The 25,149-nt window shown below is 45.6% G+C and overlaps 1 protein-coding gene across 7 annotated transcripts in view; it reads right to left on the minus strand.

Moving 5' to 3' along the window:
- Positions 1-10,037: 10,037 nt before the first annotated feature.
- Positions 10,038-25,149, minus strand: part of MYRIP (myosin VIIA and Rab interacting protein) — a 626,131-nt gene continuing 611,019 nt past the window's right edge. For all 7 annotated transcript variants that reach the window (XM_075586770.1, XM_075586771.1, XM_075586764.1 and 4 more), the window contains one exon: positions 10,038-12,141. In XM_075586770.1, the coding sequence (XP_075442885.1) occupies positions 12,109-12,141 (33 nt within the window). In that variant the 3' untranslated portion in view covers positions 10,038-12,108. The remainder of the gene's footprint in view (positions 12,142-25,149) is intronic.

Below are 25,149 nucleotides of genomic sequence, written 5' to 3' on the forward strand. Positions count from 1 at the left end.
TCCGTGGCAAGATCTGTCTGCAGCAAATATTTTGTAAGTAAAAGTTTTATTCATAGTGTAGATGTGCAGGGGGTCTCCGGAGCTGAACCGCGTTGGTTTCAGGTCCGGGGAACCCCTGGTTCCTGAGATACAGGCCCTTTTATGGGGTTAAATGTCGATAAGCATTTGAAATACTTTAGGATTTGTGTGTGTGTGTGGTGGGGGGAGGAGTGGATGTGCTACTACTCAAATTTACAGCAGCTTTCCCAGACCACGCGTGTGTCTAATGAATCGCTCTGGGGGGAGGTGTAGATAATTAGTTCAATTCACTTTGGTTTGTTAGGCTAAGGCCCCGCTCCCAGAGTCAGCGCGCCCGCACTGCAGACAGGCGGGGCGCTGAAATACACAGACCGCGATATGCGGTCTGTAGGGAGCGGGAGCCGGAGCGGGAGGTGGGCGGGAGTGGGAGGCTTGAGTGGAAGGGGGGGCGTGGCTTGAGCAGAAGGGACCCGCTACTCTCCCCCCCTTCCCTCCACGGCTCGGGCTGCTGATTGAAGGTAAGTAAAGCAACACACACACACAGACAGAGGCAGGCACTCACGCACTCAGGCACACACATACACACACAGACAGGCACGCACGCACTCAGACACACACACAGACAGGCACTCACGCTGCTTTCACTCCACACTCCTCCCCGCTCCCCGAAGCCGCTCCTCCTCCCGAAGCCTCCCCTCCCCATTGGCTCACAGCCACACCACGTGACGCGTCAACGCTAGGGATCACCATTCTCTTGTATCCCATAGCGGCTGACACGCCACCGCGTGTAGTAAGCTGTGCAGCCAGGGGGGACCGGGACCGGCTCCGCAGGATTCCCCTGCTGGTGGGGAACTCGCGTGTGGCCGCCCGCGCCACCAAGCGCAGCGGGACCGAGGCCTTACAGTGTGTGTGTCTGTGGGGGGGAAGAATGCTTTAAACCCCCCCACCCCACACCCAAAATAAAAATTACAGTATGTCACCCACCTCATAAAGTACAGTATACATGACTGTAGTGTAGAATTTAAAAGCTAGTGATTGATTCTAAGAATAGCAAAAATTGTTATGCAAGCCCATGTCGAGAAACAAAAGAAAAAAAGGGTCTATTTTTTTTTTCAGACTTGAAATTCACATTGAATGAGAAGTCATTGTCGCCAAAGCCCCAAGAAGGATTTACAGTATCACACTGATTCGGGTGTGCAGGATTATACCTGTACCTGTAGTTCAAAGACATACACGCATGCGCCTAAATATGATGACACGCATATGCGTTTCAACAAGGGTCCAATAAGACATACACGCATGCGCCTAAATGTGATGACACACATATGCGTTTCAACAAGGTTCCAAAGAGACATTCACGCAAGCGCCTAAATGTGATGCATTTTATTCCCAGGGTCACGTGACGCGAGACATTTAAATGCATAGTAGATACCGGCACCCCATAACTGAGCCTGTATCACGGGAAGCAGGGTGTCCCCAGACCTAAAATCATCGCGGTTCTGCTCCTGGAGATCCCCTGCTCATCTACCCTAATATTAAAATTTATATTAAAATATTTTGATCACTGGCGAAATATGTGCAGAGGGAGGCAGCTCTCTCTGTGCCACTCTCTCTGCAGCTGAAAGAAATCGCCCTTTTGAGAGAGGCTAGCTTCACTCACTCTTTTTGGGAATTTTGCTATCACAGGTAATCAAGGCTTTCTGAATATCATGATTGCAACGCTCAAAAAACTGAAGGTGTAACCGGCCCGACTATTTTTTTATGAAGGCTTATAGTAAAGGCCGCTACATGAGCATCAGCAAGCTTTGTTTTTTTTCTTGAACATACTATGGGGCCTATGCAGTAAATTTTCAAAAAAATCCAAGATGGCCAATCAGCCAATCAGATTGTGGGAACCAATTCCCCAATCTGAATGGTTGTTGTACACCATGTGACGGAGTCATTTTAGGTCAAGTATGTGAGGTCATCCAAAGAGAGTTACATGGTGTACTACAACCATTGTGAATTTAGTTCCCACAATCTGATTGGCTGAAATACTGTCCATCTTGGATTTATTGACGTCATGTTAAAGGGAAATGAAGCACAGCCATTCTGATTGGCTGGCATCATTCCTTTTAAATGAAGTCATTAAAAAAATAAATTAAAGTCGGCACATGGTTTTAATAGCCAATCAGATGGCTGTTGAACCAACTCCCGCCCAAATGTGACATCACAAGCCCTATTTAAGGCTGTGACGCCTCATTTGAGCCCAAGACGACGACGAGACAATATCGGTTGGGATATACCATGGGGCTTTTTGGATTACAAGAAGTAGATAGAAGATTAAGAAGATCAAGAAATAATGACAGATGAAGATAGAAGAAGCTGATTAAAGATAGAAGAGTATGTCTCTCCAATAAAGTGTTCTTTTAAATTACACATCATATCTTTTATACCTACTGTACCACTGTACCTCATTAGGTTGCCCTGGTGTGTTTATCCTGTGTTCATTCTATGATAACACTGTGATTTAGTGTTCTCACATTGGGGTTCTTTGCTTCTTCAGGTTTACACAATTTTTATTACCCCAGATCGTAGCACCTTCACATTTTGTCTTAGACCAGCAGTTGCGGGGGTTCTTGTCCCCGTCCCCCTACCCCTTCCCTGGTTCGTTATTTAAATAAAATGTTGGCGATTCATTGTCGGTTTTAATTAATGATGTCTTGTGTTGGCTAATGCTTTGAATGGTTGTGTTTCAGATATTTTTAAATAATTAATTTCTTTGTAGGTTAATGTTTCAATTAATTAATTGCTGTTGTATTAATTAATTGGTTTAATTGGTTACTGGTACAATTAATTCATTGTTGTTTTATTAATTAATTGGTTTGATTGGTTACAGGTATAATTAATTCGTTGTTGTTTTATTAATTAATTGGTTTGATTGGTTACCTGTACAATTAATTCATTGTTGTTTTATATTAATTAATTGGTTTGCTTGGTTACTGGTTTAATTAATTCATAGTTGATCTGGTTATTGTTTGTATTAATTGCATTAGTTGGCTAGGGTTTTTATTTAGTGAATTGTGTTTTTTGGAATTTTGTAATGTTTTATTATTGTGTGCTTTAAGCATTAATGTATTTTGATTAGGGTACCCATGGAGTGCTATAGAGGCTTATCATGCTCATATTATTATATGGGTACTGTATGATGTACCACCATACTACTCAATGGTACAGGGTTGGTATAGTTGGTCCAGGGTGGGTGGTTAGGCCTCCCGGGTGGGTAGCAGGGCAGGGTGGGTTAACCCCTTAATTACTATAGCGGTAATTAACCTCTACGGAAATTAAGGGGTTAGAGGCGTTTAGAATTTTTTTATTATGTACAGAGGTGGCACACTTTATTCTAACTCGGCTCGAGCCGCAAGCCGGGAGGTTTCCCGGCTTGCTCGTTTTTTTCCCTCGGCGTGCCGGGCGTCATCGATGGGTTCCTCTAATGTGGGGGATGGCGGTGGGGGGCTCCGGGGGACCCGGTGGACCCGGAGAGGGGGGGGGTGCCTTGATCGGATAACCGATCCTCCGAGGCTCTGGCGCGCGCACGGGACACCTTGGCGCGTGCACGGTATCTGTCGCGGCCGAGACCGGGCAAATGTGAGAATAAACTCGGCCGCGACAGTATGTATGCTTTCTGACAACGGAGGACAGGGACCTGCAGTATCCTGATGAGGACGCCCTTCATATTGCTGTGGTAAGTAGAACTGTATTTATTTAGTGTATTTATGCTGGTTGTGTTTAATAATGGGCAAATAATCTGTTATCCATATCTGGATAATAGTTATTTTGCCCATTACTGTACTGTATGTGTTTGGTGGTGGTGGTGGTGGGGGGGTGTATTTATTCAAATGTAGGCCATGTTTTATTTGTTGACATACAGGGTTAGTACCTTAGGTCTGCGGGGACCACCTGAGGACTCCCAGACGCCCACGAGTACAACCCTAGGACCCCCGGACACACATGGGTACCACCTGTGGACCCACGGGGGACACCTGCTGGGAAGAACCAGGGGCCCCAAAGCTGTGGGGGCCCCATGGACCTGCAGGGACCACCCAAGGGCCCCAGACCCTCATGGGAACTACCTGAGGGCCCCAGACCCCCATGGTAACCACCCAAGGGCCCCCAGATCCCTGTGGGAAACACCGAGGGCCAGATAATAGAGAGGAATGCTGCACACCTCAAAAAAGAAAAATTATACAATTACCGGTGCTCCAATGTTAGAATGAAAGCCTGCAGTCAGTCCTGGGTACATAGAAGAAGGAACAGAGGGCACAACGGATTTTGCAAATTCAAACTCATTTATTGAGCCAACACATCTAGTGTTGGCTCAATAAATGAGTTTGAATTTGCAAAATCCATTGTGCCCTCTGTTCCTTCTTCTAAACACCGAGAGCCCCCATACACCTGTGGGGATGACTTGGGGACCCCCAGACACCCACGGGACCACCCGTGGACCCCATCGGGGTGACCCACGGGGACCACCTGGAGGCCCACGGCGCCTAGTGGGGACAACCTGGGGGCCCCCAGACACCTGTGGGCACTCCCCGGGGTGCACTGTTGGGCCTGCAGACACCCATCAGGCCCACGGGGGCCCCTGTTAGTCTGGGGTATGAATCCTGTATGTAAAAAAAGAAATCATGGTTTTACATTATGGGGGAGCACGGGGGGTGGTGTATTGGTGTTAATTAAATATTGCAATGTTTATTGGGGCCTAGGAGGTGGATATTAGGGCTATTTTGTTACCCACAATAAGCCTGGCACGGGTGGTTAACCCCTTCATTGCCTTAGCGGTTAGCCGCTAGGGTAATGCAGTGGGCTGCAAGTGCATTTTTCCTGCATCGGATTCATGCCGGGGGTCTCCGGTGCTGGTATTAATGGGTATCGGATCCGGAGCCCCCCGGCATCAATCCGAGGCAGGAAAAATGCCTGATTCTTTCTAAGTCCCGTCTCTCCGCTTATCGCCGCTCATCGCCAGCTTCTCCCCATCAACTTGTCAACTTTTCCTGGCGTTTGGATTTTGGGAGAAAATCGCCATTCTAGAGCGGCGATAGGCGTCGATAACCTACTCGCTGCTACTAGAATTGCACGAGTTTATGAACATTCTGGAAAGCGTAGATAAGTGGCTTATCGCTGCTCAGTCGGCGATTTGGTTTTGTTCAAAAGTTTTTTTGGTGATTCAGGCATTTATCGCCCACTTATCGACGCTTACTGAATCGGAGTAGGCATTTTGGCCGATAAGTGGTCGATAAGTGGCTTATGAACGCTTACTGCATGATGCTCTATATGTTCTTTGTCTTTCTTGTTTCCACATATCTTCTAGAACATCAACCTGCACCCAAAAGAACCTACACCAACTATGTTCTGAATTGGCTTTCTGAGAGAACCCAGGTTTTTTAGCCTGCAGAATTTTTGTTTCTACAGAGGCATTTCTTTGCACACATATTATCATTATTTAGATTTTTTTTTTGCACAATATATATGTATATATTTTTTGCACAATATTGTATATATACGGAGAATTGTTTAGTGCTACAGTAGCGCTGTGCGTATGCCTTTTTCATCACATTTCCCCGAGTTCAACTCAAATCCACAAAGCTAATTAAATACAATAAAGGAACATTTGTTTAACACATTAGCATGTGGTTAGCGTTATGTAGATTTAGCATTATAGTAACTTGCAGAGAGGAAGTCCTAGTTTATTAGAGTCCCAAGTGCTATATATACCGTATATTGTGACAGAAACCAGGGAATTCTAATAAATTAGATATATAAGGCTCCCAGGATACTGGACAGCTTCTATACTGTTTAGGCTGGAAAGTGCAGCCACATAATGGATGTATTCTATCCCACAGTTTCGTAGGTGCTTAAACTGAGGGATGAAGGATCCTGATGTCTGATTTCTGTCAGCTGTACTGCTAATTCAGATAAAGCACTTACACCATGCAAAACATGTTAGAGGATTTGCAGTACTACAACTATATGGATTTTACCCAATAAACATATTTTTGGTCACCACGTCCAGCGTTGCTCTATTGCTGTGCACCGGCTTATTCCATTTGGATCTTCCCTATTACTGTATAGTACAGTATATCTTACACCTGGGAGCACGCCATGCAAGAATCACCACTTAGACTGTGGATTATAGAGGAGTGTATCACTGTTTGGATTGTTCACCAGAGAGTACCGTGAGTTATTCCTAAATTAGTATTTCTTCAACCTTTTGTGCTGCGTGACATGCCAATTGATCACATTACATGTGCATACGCTTAAGGTTTTGTGGTTTGAGTGATGCTGGGAGCCCCACTATTGCGGGACGCCCGTGATCGCCTCCAATTTGCCTCATAGAGTTCAGTCACAATATTTACAGTAACAGACTCATGAATACTCATTTACATAGAAGATTGTTGGACTCTGTAAAGATGTCTGCTGCAACATAGTATTCCTAAAACAATATTGTGGACTCATTGCTGATTCTTAAAGAAGGTTTTTTGATGCACCGGATTCTGGGACTGGTTTTCAGCCCCTTTAACATATGTCCTGCTAATTAGAAAGCATGTGTTTAAAGTTGGATCCTGTTTTCTCTGCCCGTCTCCAAGAGCATGGATGCAGGACTGCTGCATGGAAACAGAAAGGAGAGAGCCTTTCCCCCTAAAAGGGTAAATCATTTGTGTCCTATGTTCACTTGTAAAGTTTCTTACTTTGTTTGTTGGAAGCGAAAAAGCCACCCAACCCTAGTCAGGGAAATCCTTTGTTTAGTTATTGCTCAGTTGAGCAGGGTTTTGTTTTGTACTTCTTTTCAATGTGTTACAGTCCCAGTGCCTGGGACTGAATTAAACAGGCAGAAGCCAGCTAACAGGAACATTGCTATATGTCTAATTGATTTCCTCACCCTAAAAGACTGTGTTCTAGTGGGCCCGGACAGATGGCAGAGCCCCCTAACAGAGTCGTCACAATATATATATATATATATATATATATATATATATATATATATATATATATATATATATATATATATATATATATATATACTGTATATATATCCTTTTAAACACGCAGAGAGAAACCTGTGCAAAAAAAGGACACCTGGGAGATACTAATAGAATATGCAAAGTATAATGTTAATGACTCTCGTATTGCATACAGTTGAACGAAGAAAGGCAAATTTACTTATTAAAACCAAGCCGCGAATATCCACCGCTGCGAAGAAACACCACATTCGCTTCAAATTCGCCCGACTATATTCGATATCAAGACTGAGTGCTTCATACTCGACTCCTCGCTTCCGCAATTCATCTGTCCTGAGTGTCCCTCACCACATTTGCCCTCTCTCCAGCAAGGCCCACTCTGCCTGCAGCCTTCTACTCGCAATAGCAGACAGTTCAGGCCTTCCTCCATGTTCCCTTACTTAGGCCCATCCAGGACTCCAGATCCTCTCGTTGGGCATCAACTTCCCCAGCCCGCTCCCATCTATTCTAATTGGCCTGTGGCAAGGAGCATGTGTGCAGCAGGTACAATGCTTAGGGCCGTGCTTAGGGCCGGTACATAGTCCCGCAAAACGATACTTTACCGTTAAAAATTGTACAGTTGGAATGTATGTTATAGTGGTAAAAATGCTGGTGAATACACACTAGGGCTGAATATGTACTGCTGCTCTGTGTACAGCAAATACAAATACCATGTGTGAGCACATTCTCATGTCTCAGACAGGTCTGCAGCCTTTCACTGCTGCTCTCAATAAGTATTAGCATTTTAAACCGACTTTACAGCTACTGTACATAGTGTGATAAGACCCTTAAAATATTCAATATTTTAATAATCTGACACACAACCGGTTAATTTGAGTTACAAGTTGCATCCTAAAATACAAGCTTTTGTTTTATTGGGCTCAAGCCAATGGCCTGGTTTTCTGTGTTTGTCTAAAAGTGGGGTTACCTAAAGGCAAACCTGGTCTGGATTGTGGGGGGCTTAAAACCTAGATTCACAACTCTTTTTCACAGTGGAAATAAACTAAAGCCCTTTAATGTATCTTAAAAGACATTCTTCAAGTAATCTGTGTAAACGTAGGAAGGTGTGGCCAGAAAGACACCACATATGCGAAATTCAAAAAAAAAATAAAGATATTGTGGATCTGATATGATTCAGAAGAATTACAAATGCATCTTTGTAACATTTGCGATCTGACTAATTAAATGATACTAAACAATCCCTGATTATGAGGGTTGCAAAGGTCAGATATCCATCTGTCCCTCAAATATAGTATTAATGTAATCAAAAATAATCTCTTTGCCTCCGTCAAACTTCCTTGAACGTGATGATCTGGGACACAGTATTCAAGGAGCTTTGGGGATAAAGTTATGAGGATGTTTCTGTACTCAGGCATTTTTTTAATGAAAAAGGAAACTATTTTCTCACCTCAAGCCCTAAAAATATCACTAGAGATTGATGATGGGGAGTCCAGGACATGCCCAGAAGGTAGGCTTATTAAGTTTCCAAATTCATGGGTTGTCAGGATAAAAACCGTGCATTTGAAATATGAATTTAGAATTTAACAGAGGCAGTGTTCTATGCCAACAAGACACATGAATTCTCATATTTTTAACTCAAACACCTCTGAGAAGCCAAAAAATGTGGTAATGTATGTTAAAATTTCTGTTTGTTTGTATCGTTATTGTATTAAACTGTCTGCATATATTATACTGTACTTTTTGGTAACATTCTTGTAACAGACTTTATACTGTATTTAAATCTGCAGCATGGCATTGTAGTCATTAGCAGATTTCAAGCTTTTTACAAAAAAATGTTTTACCATGTACTAGAGCAGTGGTATTCCAATTGGGTATGGTTTTAGAAATATCCCATTAATTTGCAAACATATTATTGCCCCTGTAACAGGGTCTTATCCCTGTTTAAATAAAAGCCTCTAGTTGTATGATAAATCCAGCAGGCATCTAGTCAATTATCCTGCTCCGTCTGGGTAATCATAGGAGGGTAAAAAAAACAGCTTTGGACAGACCAGGAGACAATCCTTAGCACTGTCAGAACTGTGCTGACAAAGTAGAGATGTCTGGAGCACAAAGGCTGTGCTGATAACAAGACACACGGAGACCAGACCTATATTCCTGGACAAAGAGGACACAGAAACCTGCCAGTGGCCGGGCCCTCAAGGGAGCAGCAGGACTGCAACTCCTACATCTGAAGTTTGCATGGAGAAGCTGGAGACACCGGACCAGTATACACGGATAAGGCTTTCATATACATTTTCCCTGATAGCATATTTTGTGTTTTGGTCTGGGAACTGGACTATCCAGCCAGTCAGATAATTAGGGCATGTACTGTGTATTTAGTCTCCAAAATGGAGTAGACTTTCTTTTTGTGTGGTTTGCCTTGTTAAAGGGACAGGCTGAATAAAGCCATGTTTTAATTTCCCCAAAATTGTCTCCTGGTCTGTCCCTCTGCACATGCCTTTTACAGCTCCTTATTTACATACAGAACACATTAAATGATTTCTGATTTTTCAAAACAGACACTTTGGGCTCAGGCCCTGGGAAGAGGTCTGTGAAGCAATTTATACAACATACGAATCATTTAGTTATTTGACTCTGCTAATGTTGAGTGCGGTCATCTCATACAAGAAATACTATACAGTATGTGTTTACCCTGTTCTGGAAAAAAATACCATTCTTGGTGAATCTTGTGATGTTTTCCTCCTAAATGCAACAATAACTTTACTAGTTTGGTTATCCTGACAGCTCCACCTGCATCAATGTTATGGTTTGAAATTATGAATGATTGAAATATTGCACTTTGAAACACGTTGTGAAGCCATAGTAGTGAGAATATTTGGATGGTATGCAGCATAAATGGCATGAAGAAAGCCTTTAAAATCATTAAGATAAGCATAAGAATAATAAAACACGTAAAATCTCTATTGGTTAAGAATTTGAACACATGCAAAATAAAGAGTACTGAGATATATTTCATGTTTTACAACTTTTATCTTTCTTAAATCTGTGGGAGTTATTCAATAAACGGTGATAGTGCCGATCTGGACACTTTCTAATCAAGACTTATTTTCCAGAATAATTTAAACTTACATGCAGTTTAACTACATCAGACCCAATAAACTTTCTTTTTTTTTTCATAATATACTTCTAAACGTATGCAAAGGATGACATGAAAGCACATTCATCTTTTCAAGTCAAATACAGTAGATCTTTACCATATACTCTTATCTAGGTAACCTTAAAATACTTTCATTTGTAAAAAAATTAAATCTTGATATAAATATTAAAACTAAAAATTAGAATCACTCAATGGCAAAATAATCATCAGTGTAATATAATATCTGTGTATCAGTAAATTATTTTTACACATATTTGGCACAAATAAATCCTCTGAAAAGGTAAAATATGATACATGATTTTTTTTGCATTGCTTACACAGTACACATTTTCATTTTAAAAGACAGAATATTTTAACATTAGTACACAACAGTAGCGGCATTTCATGCTTTTATGGGAACCATTCTACATCACATGGAACTCTTGATATTGTTTTAAATACACCAACAAAACATAGGGCAAATCATTAATCCATTCAGATTTTATATAACTTAATTTAGCATACCTTATATGTCAACACTTAGGCAAACAGCTATCATTCACATTTTCATGACAGTTAACCACATAAATCAAACGGTGGGCTTTAACAATCATTAGAAAGAAGCTGTCAGAAGGGGAGGGTGGGAGGTGGTGGAGAAGTTGCCCGCTATACAAAGTGCTTTCCACAGTAACAAAATGGGGGAAAGACCTTCAAGGTGTGGCCATGTGGTTTTTTTTACAATAGACTATTTAAGCTGACAGGCCTCTGCGATAGCTTTGGAAAGTAAAATGTCTCGTGTCTAAAATCTCAAACTGTTCATTCTTCATCTTATTTGGAATGTAGTGGTCATATCTAACTGTTTTATGGATATCTCTTTGTTCTTCCACAAGACTTCTATCTGTTCTCACTGTGTACTTATTGTTGCTAATATTGCAATGGAAACTGTACATTTCACTAACTTTCAGATAAAGTGCTAAAAAGCAAATGGGGGCAAACTAGTGTAGTAATGGCTCTGTTGTTTAAAACGTCATTGTTTAAATTTCATGTTCAAATACCATTTCAGATAAGAGCTACATAACCCCTTACAGTCTTATACCTAACCGCCCATTCAATAAAACCAACCCAGGCATTTTTTTTTAAAGATTTTGGTTACAAGCTTTTTTAACTTTATCATGCCATAGGATGCCACCATTACCCCAAACAACATTAAGATAATTTTCCAAATTTTAGAGGGAACAGCTTTGTTCTCAGCTAAAAAAACATTAGCAAAAGTATGATGAACATTACAGTATACTCTAACACTATAGTAAACTGCAAATACAGTAGCATAGAAATGAGTAGTTAGAGGCTCCATACGGTACATGAAAAGTTGAAAAGGGTCCTTGCCAGCATCAATGCTTTGATGATGGTTTAGTATCAGATGATTCATACCTGCTAGTGTCCATAACTATTGTTCCACTTATAGAAGGATTTGAGTTTTAAACTGTTACAAAAACAGCACAGTAACCATACAATGTTCCTCTTGATTATGAGACTGACACATTCTGGAAACACATTTCCATAACAAAAACATTTGCATGAAACTTTTTTTCTTAAGTGTATCATTTTGGCATATGAGTAAACGAAAAAATAAGACTCGTTCTTTTGACACAGTACTTTAGTACAGTACTTGGACAGAAATAAAAAGTGCATCAGAAAATACAGAGCTTTTCTTTTGAAACTTGATAACCTTTCACGATGCCTCCCAAAAATTTAAGGCAGAGTTTCAATTGGCAGACCACAATGCTGAAGACTTGGACAGCTTACTCAGTGAGGCATCTGAGCAAAGCCATGTTACTGAGGCATTGTAACTTCACACAAGGATCCATTTCTATGGGGAACACAATGGCTGTTAAATAAAGGCACTCTTGTGTACAGCTTTAGGAATCATACTTTTGGCAGTATAGATATGTGTCTTTAATACATTATAGTTGTTCCTTTAGTTGGTTCCTGAAAGAAAAAAAAACAAAGAGAAATATCTGTTTAGTACATCAGTCATACAAGATGCTTTTAACATGATTCATTAAACAGTGAGTTTTGACATTGTAAAATTGCTCCAAAACACATTGAAATTTGACACATTAATATTGTTTTGTTTTTTTGCTGTATTAAGAATTATCTATGGAGGCAAATCATTTCAAAAGACGTCCCATTTGCATGCCCTTTCATCACAAAATGTGTCTATTTGTCGCCCCACCCTGAGGAACTGTATGTGATTTTGAGGTTTTGCTGGAGAAGAACATAGAGAAGAGAGAGGCGAGATTTCTGGGTGTGTGAAATATGCAGTCTCACTGCTTGAATTGCATAATTTTGCGAGTTTCGTTCATTCGCATATTCTGCAGATTTTTTATTTTGTTTTCAAATTCTATTTGTACATATGAGAACTGTATAATAAATGTGGCGAAATGCACTTGATCGTGTTTTTGCACAGAAATGCCATTATTCCAGTTTAATGAATACAGTAGGACGCATAGAGAGGGTGGGAGAAGCTGAGCACACCATTTGAGGTTAATAAATCCCTTATGGACTTGTATCATGGTTAATATTGCACTTACATGCTGCTAACTCAACAACAAACTCAGAGATGTTAACTTTCAAGGACTCTTAAGAAATGGCACAGCTATTTCTGGTGTCTTCAAGGGTCCCAAAATATTGACCAACACACTTGGCGATTTATTGCATATCATTTTATGATTTTCAGCATTTTTGATTTTCTTTATTTCTGCTATGCGCAAACATTGGAACAAATCTTCTACAATCTGATGGACATATGCCTCACGCAATCCTGCTACAGCTGAGTATTAACTCTCTTTGCTGTATGGGCATTATTTGTCCTTGCAGTGCTAAGCACTGCTGTATTTTTCAAATGTATGACTCTGTTTGTTAGCATGTCATTAATGGGTATATATTTTGTTTGCTGCATCAGTTCTCATTGTTTTCTTTTTTTGGGGAATTGCTAGGCAGGGTATGACTATTATCCCTGTGTGCTTTTCTCTTCCCCTTTTATTTTTGGTAATATATTATTTTTCCTGGCTGTATACTGGGTCATTGATCATATACTTTTCCTCCATGCCACAATCTATCATATATCTCTCTATTAGGCATCTATGCCAGTAGGGATTTATATTATTTTGTATTACCATCTAGGGTTACATTAAACTATTTTTGTGTTACAATTTATATTTATTTAGACACATTCTAGTTTTTTTGAGGTAACATAGATTTTATTCACTAGATCAACAGTCCTCCTTTTATCCAATATTTTTTGATACATATATTTTGTTAGGCTGTCTTTAGTATATTCATGTTTTTAAGTTAGTGTGTCTTGCTGTTATTCCAATAAAATCTTGTTCATTTTTCTGACTCGGCAGTGCATCTGGTTCTTGCAATATAATCTTTATTAGTAGATTTTCTTTAGGTGTAATTAAGAGTGCTAACAAGGGGATTGTCTTTGTCCTTTTCAATTGTGTGTTCTATATCAGTGGTTCCCAAACTTTTTCGGTTCAAGGCTCCCCAAGGCAATCAGAATTTTTTCAAGGCTCCCCAAGGCGATCAGGATTTTTACGCGGCCACCAAAGTAAAAACAAAGGTGTATATACATACCTAACAGTTGCAGTGCGCAGTTGGTGTCTCTCTCAGACACTCTCACACACTCTCACTCTCTGACCTCTCTCTTTCTCTCTCTCTCTTTCTCTCACCTCACTCTCTCTTTGTCTGACCTCACTCTCTCTCTCTCTCTCTCTCTGACCTCACTCTCTCTCTCTGACCCTCACTCTCTCTCTCTCTCTGACCTCACTCTCTCTCTCTCTCTGACCTCACTCTCTCTCTCTCTGACCTCACTCTCTCTCTCTCTCTGACCTCACTCTCTCTCTTTCTCTGACCTCACTCTCTCTCTCTCTCTCTGACCTCACTCTCTCTCTCTCTCTGACCTCACTCTCTCTCTCTCTCTCTCTGACCTCACTCTCTCTCTCTCTCTCTGACCTCACTCTCTCTCTCTCTGACCTCACTCTCTCTCTCTCTGATCTCACTCTCTCTCTCTCTCTGACCTCACTCTCTCTCTCTGACCTCACTCTCTCTCTCTGACCTCACTCTCAGACCTCACTCTCTCTCTCTCTCTCTCTCTCTCTCTCTCAGACCTCACTCTCTCTCTCTCTGACCTCACTCTCTCTGACCTCACTCTCTCTGACCTCACTGTCTCTGACCTCTCTCTCTCTGACCTCTCTCTCTCTGACCTCACTCTCTCTCTCTCTCTGACCTCACTCTCTCTCTCTCTCTGACCTCTCTCTCTCTCTCTGACCTCACTCTCTCTCTCTCTCTGACCTCACTCTCTCTCTCTCTCTGACCTCACTCTCTCTCTCTCTGACCTCACTCTCTCTCTCTCTCTCTCTGACCTCACTCTCTCTCTCTCTCTCTCTCTGACCTCACTCTCTCTCTCTCTGACCTCACTCTCTCTCTCTCCCTGACCTCACTCTCTCTCTCTCTGACCTCACTCTCTCTCTCTCTGACCTCACTCTCTCTCTCTCTGACCTCACACTCTCTCTCTCTGACCTCACACTCTCTCTCTCTGACCTCACACTCTCTCTCTCTGACCTCACACTCTCTCTCTCTGACCTCACTCTCTCTCTCTGACCTCACTCTCTCTCTCTGACCTCACTCTCTCTCTCTCTGACCTCACTCTCTCTCTCTCTCTGACCTCACTCTCTCTCTCTCTCTCTCTCTCTCTGACCTCACTCTCTCTCTCTCTCTCTCTGACCTCACTCTCTCTCTCTCTCTGACCTCACTCTCTCTCTCTGACCTCACTCACTCTCTCTCTCTCTCTCTGATCTCACTCTCTCTCTCTCTCTGACCTCACTCTCTCTCTCTCTCTGACCTCACTCTCTCTCTCTGACCTCACTCTCTCTCTCTCTCAGACCTCACTCTCTCTCTCTCTGACCTCACTCTCTCTCTCTCTCTGACCTCACTCTCTCTGACCTCACTCTCTCTGACCTCACTCTCTCTGACCTCTCTCTCTGACCTCTCTCTCTCTGACCTCACTCTCTCTCTCTCTCTGACCTCACTCTCTCTCTCTGACCTCACTCTCTCTCTCTCTCTGACCTCACTCTCTCTCTCTCTCTGACCTCACTCTCTCTCTCTGACCTCACTCTCTCTCTCTGACCTCTCTCTCTCTCTCTCTCTCTGACCTCACTCTCTCTCTCTCTGACCTCACTCTCTCTCTCTCTCTGACCTCACTCTCTCTCTCTCTGACCTCACTCTCTCTCTGACCTCACTCTCTCTCTCTGACCTCACTCTCTCTCTCTCTGACCTCACACTCTCTCTCTCTGACCTCACACTCTCTCTCTGACCTCACACTCTCTCTCTCTGACCTCACTCTCTCTCTCTCTCTCTCTGACCTCTCTCTCTCTGACCTCACTCTCTCTCTCTCTGACCTCACTCTCTCTCTCTCTCTCTGACCTCACTCTCTCTCTCTCTGACCTCACTCTCTCTCTCTCTGACCTCACTCTCTCTCTCTCTCTGACCTCACTCTCTCTCTCTCTGACCTCACACTCTCTCTCTCTGACCTCACACTCTCTCTCTCTGACCTCACACTCTCTCTCTCTGACCTCACTCTCTCTCTCTGACCTCACTCTCTCTCTCTGACCTCACTCTCTCTCTCTCTCTCTCTCTGACCTCACTCTCTCTCTCTCTCTCTCTCTCTGACCTCACTCTCTCTCTCTCTGACCTCACTCTCTCTGACCTCACTCTCTCTGACCTCACTCTCTCTGACCTCTCTCTCTCTGACCTCTCTCTCTGACCTCACTCTCTCTCTCTCTCTCTGACCTCACTCTCTCTCTCTCTCTGACCTCTCTCTCTCTCTCTGACCTCACTCTCTCTCTCTCTCTCTGACCTCACTCTCTCTCTCTCTCTCTGACCTCACTCTCTCTCTCTCTGACCTCACTCTCTCTCTCTGACCCTCACTCTCTCTCTCTCTCTCTGACCTCACTCTCTCTCTCTCTGACCTCACTCTCTCTCTCTCTCTGACCTCACTCTCTCTCTCTCTGACCTCACTCTCTCTCTCTCTGACCTCACTCTCTCTCTCTCTGACCTCACTCTCTCTCTCTCTGACCTCACACTCTCTCTCTCTGACCTTACACTCTCTCTCTCTGACCTCACACTCTCTCTCTCTGACCTCACACTCTCTCTCTCTGACCTCACTCTCTCTCTCTGACCTCACTCTCTCTCTCTGACCTCACTCTCTCTCTCTGACCTCACTCTCTCTCTCTCTCTGACCTCACTCTCTCTCTCTCTCTCTCTCTCTCTCTCTCTCTGACCTCACTCTCTCTCTCTGACCTCACTCTCTCTCTCTCTGACCTCACTCTCTCTCTCTCTGACCTCACTCACTCTCTCTCTCTCTGATCTCACTCTCTCTCTCTCTGACCTCACTCTCTCTCTCTCTCTGACCTCACTCTCTCTCTCTGACCTCACTCTCTCTCTCTCTCTCTCTCAGACCTCACTCTCTCTCTCTCTGACCTCACTCTCTCTCTCTCTGACCTCACTCTCTCTGACCTCACTCTCTCTGACCTCACTCTCTCTGACCTCTCTCTCTGACCTCTCTCTCTCTGACCTCACTCTCTCTCTCTCTCTGACCTCACTCTCTCTCTCTCTGACCTCACTCTCTCTCTCTCTCTCTGACCTCACTCTCTCTCTCTCTCTGACCTCACTCTCTCTCTCTGATCTCACTCTCTCTCTCTGACCTCACTCTCTCTCTCTCTCTCTCTCTGACCTCACTCTCTCTCTCTCTCTGACCTCACTCTCTCTCTCTCTCTGACCTCACTCTCTCTCTCTCTGACCTCACTCTCTCTCTGACCTCACTCTCTCTCTCTGACCTCACTCTCTCTCTCTGACCTCACACTCTCTCTCTCTGACCTCACACTCTCTCTCTGACCTCACACTCTCTCTCTCTGACCTCACTCTCTCTCTCTCTGACCTCACTCTCTCTCTCTCTCTGACCTCTCTCTCTCTGACCTCACTCTCTCTCTCTCTGACCTCACTCTCTCTCTCTGACCTCACTCTCTCTCTCTCTGACCTCACTCTCTCTCTCTCTGACCTCACTCTCTCTCTCTCTCTGACCTCACTCTCTCTCTCTCTCTGACCTCACACTCTCTCTCTCTGACCTCACACTCTCTCTCTCTGACCTCACACTCTCTCTCTCTGACCTCACTCTCTCTCTCTGACCTCACTCTCTCTCTCTGACCTCACTCTCTCTCTCTGACCTCACTCTCTCTCTCTCTCTCTCTCTGACCTCACTCTCTCTCTCTCTCTCTCTCTCTCTCTCTCTGACCTCACTCTCTCTCTCTCTGACCTCACTCTCTCTCTCTGATCTCACTCTCACTCTCTCTCTGACCTCACTCTCTCTCTCTCTCTCCGACCTCACTCTCTCTCTCTCTCTCTGACCTCACTCTCTCTCTCTGACCTCACTCTCTCTCTGACCTCACTCTCTCTCTCTCTCTCTGACCTCACTGTCTCTCTCTCTCTCACAGACAGACGGACACTCTCTCACAGACAGACACTCTCACTCTCAGACAGACACTCTCACTCTCTCAGACAGACACTCTACCTCTCTCAGACAGACACTCTACCTCTCTCAGACAGACACTCTACCTCTCTCAGACAGACACTCTCTCACTCTCTCAGAGACACTCTCTCTCTCTCACACTCTCTCTCAGGGAGGGAGGAAAGGCATGAGATCCGTGCAGGCAGCTCCCTGCACACAGACACACACACACAAATAAATACACACACACACACACACATAAATACACACACACACACACACACACACACATAAAAACACACACACACACAAATAAATACACACACACACACAAATAAATACACACACACACAAATAAATACACACACACACAAATAAATATACACACACACAAATAAATACACACACACACAGATACACACACACAGATGCAGATACACACACACAAATAAATACACACAGATACAGGGAGGTGGGGGAGGGTATGGCTGAACGGCCCGGTCTCTGCACGGGGGAGGTCAGTGCTGCGGGGGCCTGTGCCACGTGGGGGAGGGAGGGCCGGTGTGCTGCGGGGAGGGAGGGGCCGGTGTGCTGCGGGGAGGGAGGGCCGGTGTGCTGCGGGGAGGGAGGTCCGGTGTGCTGCAGCGAGGGAGGGGCCGGTGTGCTGCGGGGAGGGAGGGGAAGGGTGTGAGGCTGCAGTGCTGCTGGGAGACATCTGTCTCCCGGTGCTGCTCCTCCAGCGTGCGAAACCGGGCCTCCCTCTCTCAGCGTCGCTGAGCCGCGCTGCACAGATGCACAAAGCCCCTGCATCTGTAATTAGCGCGGCTATAGTTCCTCCTGCCTGGGACATAGTAAGCGCTTAGGTGCTGCTGCTCGCTGTTGCTTGCTGCCGCTCGCTCTACCAGGAGCTTTTTGCTGTCCTGGCAGAGGAGACAGCAAGCGCGCTTGGGAGGCGGGTATCACTGTGTGTGTGTCACTTGGTAGCTGTCAGTGTGTGTGTGTGTGTGTGTGTGTGTGTGTGTGTGTGTGTGTGTGTGTGTGTGTGTGTGTGTGTGTGTGTGTGTGTGTGTGTATTATATAATATTTTAAAAATTAAAAAAAAAAGACATGTGAGAATAAATTATTTATTAACATTGTGCAACTTTGATAAATATATTCACACGCACACACCACACACCACACACCACACACCACACACACCACACATCCATATATACACCACACATACATATATATACACCACACATACACATATATACACCACACATACACACATATCTTATACTATATTAGTGAAAGCACTGTATGTTTGCCTGCCTGCCTGCATGCATGCCTGCCTGCTGGATGTCCGGTGTCCCTAGCGGCAATCTCATTGGTCCCTTGGCCCGCCCGCCCCCGCACACCTCTCATTGGCCTCACACACTCACACCACCCCCTTGGCCCGCCCCCCACACCTCTCATTGGCCTGAGGCGGAGTGACGGGCCAAAGGTCCAAAAAAATAAATAAAACACACACACACACACACACACACACACACACACACACACCTCTCTCCCCTCTCCAAATCACCTTTTCCCCCTCCCCAGCGGCATCACCTCTTCCCCCTCCCCAGCGGCATCACCTCTTCCCCCTCCCCAGCGGCATCACCTCTTCCCCCTCCCCAGCGGCATCACCTCTTCCCCCTCCCCAGCGGCATCACCTCTTCCCCCTCCCCAGCGGCATCACCTCTTCCCCCTCCCCAGCGGCATCACCTCTTCCCCCTCCCCAGCGGCATCACCTCTTCCCCCTCCCCAGCGGCATCACCTCTTCCCCCTCCCCAGCGGCATCACCTCTTCCCCCTCCCCAGCGGCATCACCTCTTCCCCCTCCCCAGCGGCATCACCTCTCCCCACTCCAAATCACCTCTCCCCGCTCCAAATCACCTCTCCCCGCTCCAAATCACCTCTCCCCCATCCCCGCTCCAAATCACCTCGCTTCCCGCAGCTGCCACGCGGCGCGTAAGATGGCGGACCCCCTTCCTCCCTCGCGGCGCCGAGTCAGACGGTGGCGGCGCCCGGAAGTACAGGTAGGTGTCGCTCCCCACCTCCGGCGCCAAACGGAACTGAGAAAGGGCGCATCAACTGAGGTGTGTGTGTGTGTGTGTGTGTGTGTGTGTGTGTGTCACTGTCCACTGCCCCCCCCTCCTATCCACTGCCCCCCCCTCCTGTCCACTGCGTCCCCCCTCCTGTCCACTGCCCCCCCCTCCTGTCCACTGCCCCCCCCTCCTGTCCACTGCCCCCCCTCCTGTCCACTGCCCCCCCTCCTGTCCACTGCCCCCCCCTCCTGTCCACTGCCCCCCCCCTCCTGTCCACTGCCCCCTCCCTCCTGTCCACTGCCCCCCCCTCCTGTCCACTGCCCCCCCTCCTGTCCACTGCCCCCCCCTCCTGTCCACTGCCCCCCCCTCCTGTCCACTGCCCCCCCCTCCTGTCCACTGCCCCCCCCTCCTGTCCACTGCCCCCCCCCCTCCTGTCCACTGCCCCCCCCTCCTGTCCACTGCCCCCCCCCTCCTGTCCACTGCCCCCCCCCTCCTGTCCACTGCCCCCCCCCCCTCCTGTCCACTGCCCCCCCCCTCCTGTCCACTGCCCCCCCCTCCTGTCCACTGCCCCCTCCCTCCTGTCCACTGCCCCCCCCTCCTGTCCACTGCCCCCCCCTCCTGTCCACTGCCCCCCCCCTCCTGTCCACTGCCCCCCCCCCCTCCTGTCCACTGCCCCCCCCCCTCCTGTCCACTGCAGGAAATGCAGGGGGAGGAATCCATGCCTTTGAGGCGCCCCCCCCTCCCTTTGACGCCCCCCCCTCCCTTTGACGCCCCCCCCCTCCCTTTGACGCCCCCCCCCTCCCTTTGACGCCCCCCCCTCCCTTTGACGCCCCCCCCTCCCTTTGACGCCCCCCCCCTCCCTTTGACGCCCCCCCCTCTCCCTTTGACGCCCCCCCCCTCTCCCTTTGACGCCCCCCCCTCCCTTTGACGCCCCCCCCCTCCCTTTGACGCCCCCCCTCCCTTTGACGCCCCCCCCTCCCTTTGACGCCCCCCCCTCCCTTTGACGCCCCCCCTCCCTTTGACGCCCCCCCCTCCCTTTGACGCCCCCCCCCTCCCTTTGACGCCCCCCCTCCCTTTGACGCCCCCCCCCTCCCTTTGACGCCCCCCCCCTCCCTTTGACGCCCCCCCCTCCCTTTGACGCCCCCCCCCCTCCCTTTGACGCCCCCCCCTCCCTTTGACGCCCCCCCCTCCCTTTGACGCCCCCCCCCTCCCTTTGACGCCCCCCCCCTCCCTTTGACGCCCCCCCCTCCCTTTGACGCCCCCCCCCTCCCTTTGACGCCCCCCCTGCCTTTGACGCCCCCCCCTGCCTTTGACGCCCCGCGCGCACACACTGACTGACTGCCGCACGCACGCACACACTGACTGACGCGCACACAAAGCCTGACTGACGCACGCACACACTGACTGAGGCACACACTGACTGTGTGTGCGTCAGTCAGTCTGTGTGTGTTTGTGTTTCTGCCTCAGACTCACTGACGCGCGAGCAAACACACAGTGACTGACGCACACACGCTACATGAAGCTGTAAAGGAGGGAGGGAGGGGGGGGACTGGATTGATGTGAATGGGGGACAAACAGAGAGAGGGGGGAGGAGAGAGAGGAACGGGAACATTACATCCCGGGCAACGCCGGGTCTCTCAGCTAGTATATATATATATATATATATATATATATATATATATATATATATACATATATATACACCACACACATACATATATATATAGATATATATATAAACACACACACACCCCCCCCCCCTGCAGCCCGTTTTTCACACACACACACACACACACACACACACACACACACACACACACACACACACACACACACACACACACACACACACCCTGCAGCCCGTTTTTCTCACACACGCACACACACACCCTGCAGCCCGTTTTACACACACACACACACACACACACACACACACACACACACACACACACACACACACACCTCTTGGACCTTGGTGCAAGGGATTCTGGGAAATGACATGCAAATGAGCACACAGTGCCACTTTTTGCTTCAAAACCATTCAACATGGTTCCCCTATAGGCTTAAGCTTGCTGCAAGGTCACAGCTAGTGCTGTGTGCGGGGTGATAATGGTGAAAGGCGGGGTTGCAGACCTGTCTAAGACATGCAAATGAGCATACAGTAATATATCCATTTGCTATGTGCTTTGTTGTGGAGGGTTTTTGTCACTTTTTTTACCCACCATAACTTAACTAGGTGTATATATATATATATATATATATATATATATATATATATATATATATATATATATATATATATATACAGTGTTCGACAAACCTATACATTTGCTCGCCCCGGGCGAGTGGATTTAACCCCCGGGCGAGTAAATATTGGCCCAAGCAGCACACGTTTGGTACTAGGTGGCGAGTAGATTTTTTTGTGTGGCGAGTAGATTTTTTGGTGATTTGTCAACCACTGTATATATATATATATATATAAAACAAAAAATGTAGCGCCAAAGTATTAATATTGATAAACTTAATAGTGACTAAAGTGTTAATTAAGTGAAGTGAACTTAAATGTGAATTAAATGCAAAGTGTAAATATTTCTCAAAATTACATAAATTATTAACAGAATTGCATCACCCAAAACTTCACAACATATATATAAAATGTGAAAGTGCAAAAAATGTGTATAAAGAAAAGGTAAAGAGTCCAACCAGTCCTTTTAAATCAGTCCATGAAGAATGTTGACAATTTGTGCTGGTGTGGGGGGTCTCGGCTGCTCTCAAACAGGATGAACCACATCCAAGATTACCTAAAAAAGAAAAAGAAGAGAGAGCGCACGCCCCATACCATAATACTGTTGATTTAATATTAAAAGGGAAGGGGGGGGGGGGAAAGAAATGCACTCACAGGAGTAAAAATCAATTAAAACATGGTGGGAATAATTCACCACCATCCGGTCTCTGCACTGCAAACATCCACAGTTCTTGGCTCCCTCAGGGCTGCGTGGAGATGATATTGTTCACAGGATGCCAGTGGTGTAGTTCGCCGAGAGGAATTCAGTCCATATGATTCCGAAAAAACCTCTTCCACTTGGATGGCCGCCGAGTAAATCTCACGCTTCAGTGCTGCCTCGTGCGCGTGCGCAGCGTCGTGATGACGTAATTGCTCAATTTGGATTCCCTGACGCGTTTCATCACCAGAGGGCGACTTTCTCAAAGGGCTAATACTGAAGGGCTCATCTCATATTCTTATATAATTGATGACATAGGTATTATTAGTTTAGTCTATTTATGGCTCTATTTGTTAATCATTTATTATTTTTTATTTTGTATCTTTTATTGTATTACTTGTTATCCTAATTCTCCCTATGGGCCCCCTCCCCCTCTCCCCCTTATTTATGGTCTCATGTTAGAGATTATTCCTTCCATTATATACTCCTTACTCCCTTATTATTATTAATTTATATCTCTGAGCCAGGTATTATTCAAGACTGATTTTTCTATGGGACCTTCAGTCTCTATCAGTATCTAACAGGTTAATTTGTTTAATTAATTTCTATTACGGGTTGCTAAGCAACCAACCGGCTTTAAATACAAGGAGCTTTGTCCATTCAGTATCAGCCCTTTGAGAAAGTCGCCCTCTGGTGACGAAACGCGTCAGGGAATCCAAATTGCGCAATTAGGTCATCACGACGCTGCGCACGCGCACGAGGCAGCACTGAAGCGCGAGATTTACTCGGCGGCCATCCAAGTGGAAGAGGCTTTTTTCGGAATCATATGGACTGAATTCCTCTCGGCGAACTACACCACTGGCCTCCTGTGAACAATATCATCTCCACGCAACCCTGAGGGAGCCAAGAACTGTGGATGTTTGCAGTGCAGAGACCGGATGGTGGTGAATTATTCACACAATGTTTTAATTGATTTTTACTCCTGTGAGTGCATTTCTTTCCCCCCCCCCCTTCCCTTTTAATATTAAATCAACAGTATTATGCTATGGGGCGTGCGCTCTCTCTTCTTTTTCTTTTATATATATATATATATATATATATATAGTGCAGAATAAATGAGTTCTTCAGTATTAGGTGATACCTTTTTTATTGGACTAACAATTTATGTCATAGGACAAGCTTTCGAGAGTTCTCCTCTCTTCTTCAGGTCAAAATACTGATTTACACAGGAATCAATGCTAAAACAGTGTAGAGAGAAAAAAAAAAAAAAAAAACAGATATTTACTGTAGATACTGCACCGACACACTTTATTCGAGCAAATACCCAGTATGTACCTGGCAGATACCTGGAATGCACCGCTCCTCACCTCTGACAAGCCCCGTTGCGTTTGCCTTCCCAGCCTGGGTTCATGCCTGGCTGACGGGCGGCTGATCTGTTAAATGATAATGATTAGGATTTAATAGGCTGCAATGCTTCGCGTGTCTACCAGATGGCATAAATTCATGAATTGTAATGCAGTATATATATATATATACTGTGCAGTATTGCAGCCAGCGGGAATAAAATGCTTCAATCCCTGCCTGGAAAATAACGCAATGCACTCGGGCAGAAAACAGTCACAAACCTCAATACACCCGGGTATACCCGAATTCGTGGGACTAGCCGAGCTCGAATAAAGTGTGTCGCCAGTGTAAGGTCGGGTGTTAAGTGTTTGAAGCCAGGGGACAGTGTCAAAGAAAGGTGGGGAGGGGAAGGGATGCTGGGGGGGGAGAGAAAGTGTGGATAAGAATAGAGGCAAGCAGGATAATTACAGACAATTTTGGTAGGGTATGAGAAAACCCATGTCCACATTAAGTCCTTTGGCTTTGGTGTCAAAGAGTCTTATCATGCTGAGCTCAAATGTTTTCCGTTCTTGGGTGCTTTTAAACATTCCATTGAGGATTTTGATTTTTAAATCATTTATGGAATGATCTGGTTGTGAGAAGTGATGTCCCTAAGGTGAGCAGTATCTTCCTTCTTCGTGATGGAGTATAGAGTGTCTGTGCATATTCATTCTTCCTTGTAATTTTTGGCTGGTTTCCCCAATGTAGCAACCTTGGTCACATTTGTTGCATTGAATCATATACACTATATTTGTGGATGTGCAGCTGTATGATCCTTTAACATTGAATGTTCTATGGGTGTGACTGGCTGTGGGATCTTGGCAAATATGTTTGCAGAGTTTGCAGCGTGTGTTGCTGCACGGTTTTGTGCCGTTATTCATGTCTTTAAAATCGTTGTGAAGTTTTCTGCTGACTAATTTCTGTTTGAGGTTTGGTGGTTGCCGGAATGCAAGAATGGGAGGTTTGGGAAAGATTTCTTTTAATGTCAATCTTTCCCAAACCTCCCATTCTTGCATTCCGGCAACCAC

The sequence above is a fragment of the Ascaphus truei genome, chromosome 2, assembly GCF_040206685.1.
Source record: "Ascaphus truei isolate aAscTru1 chromosome 2, aAscTru1.hap1, whole genome shotgun sequence".
Classification (NCBI taxonomy): Eukaryota; Metazoa; Chordata; class Amphibia; order Anura; family Ascaphidae; genus Ascaphus; species Ascaphus truei.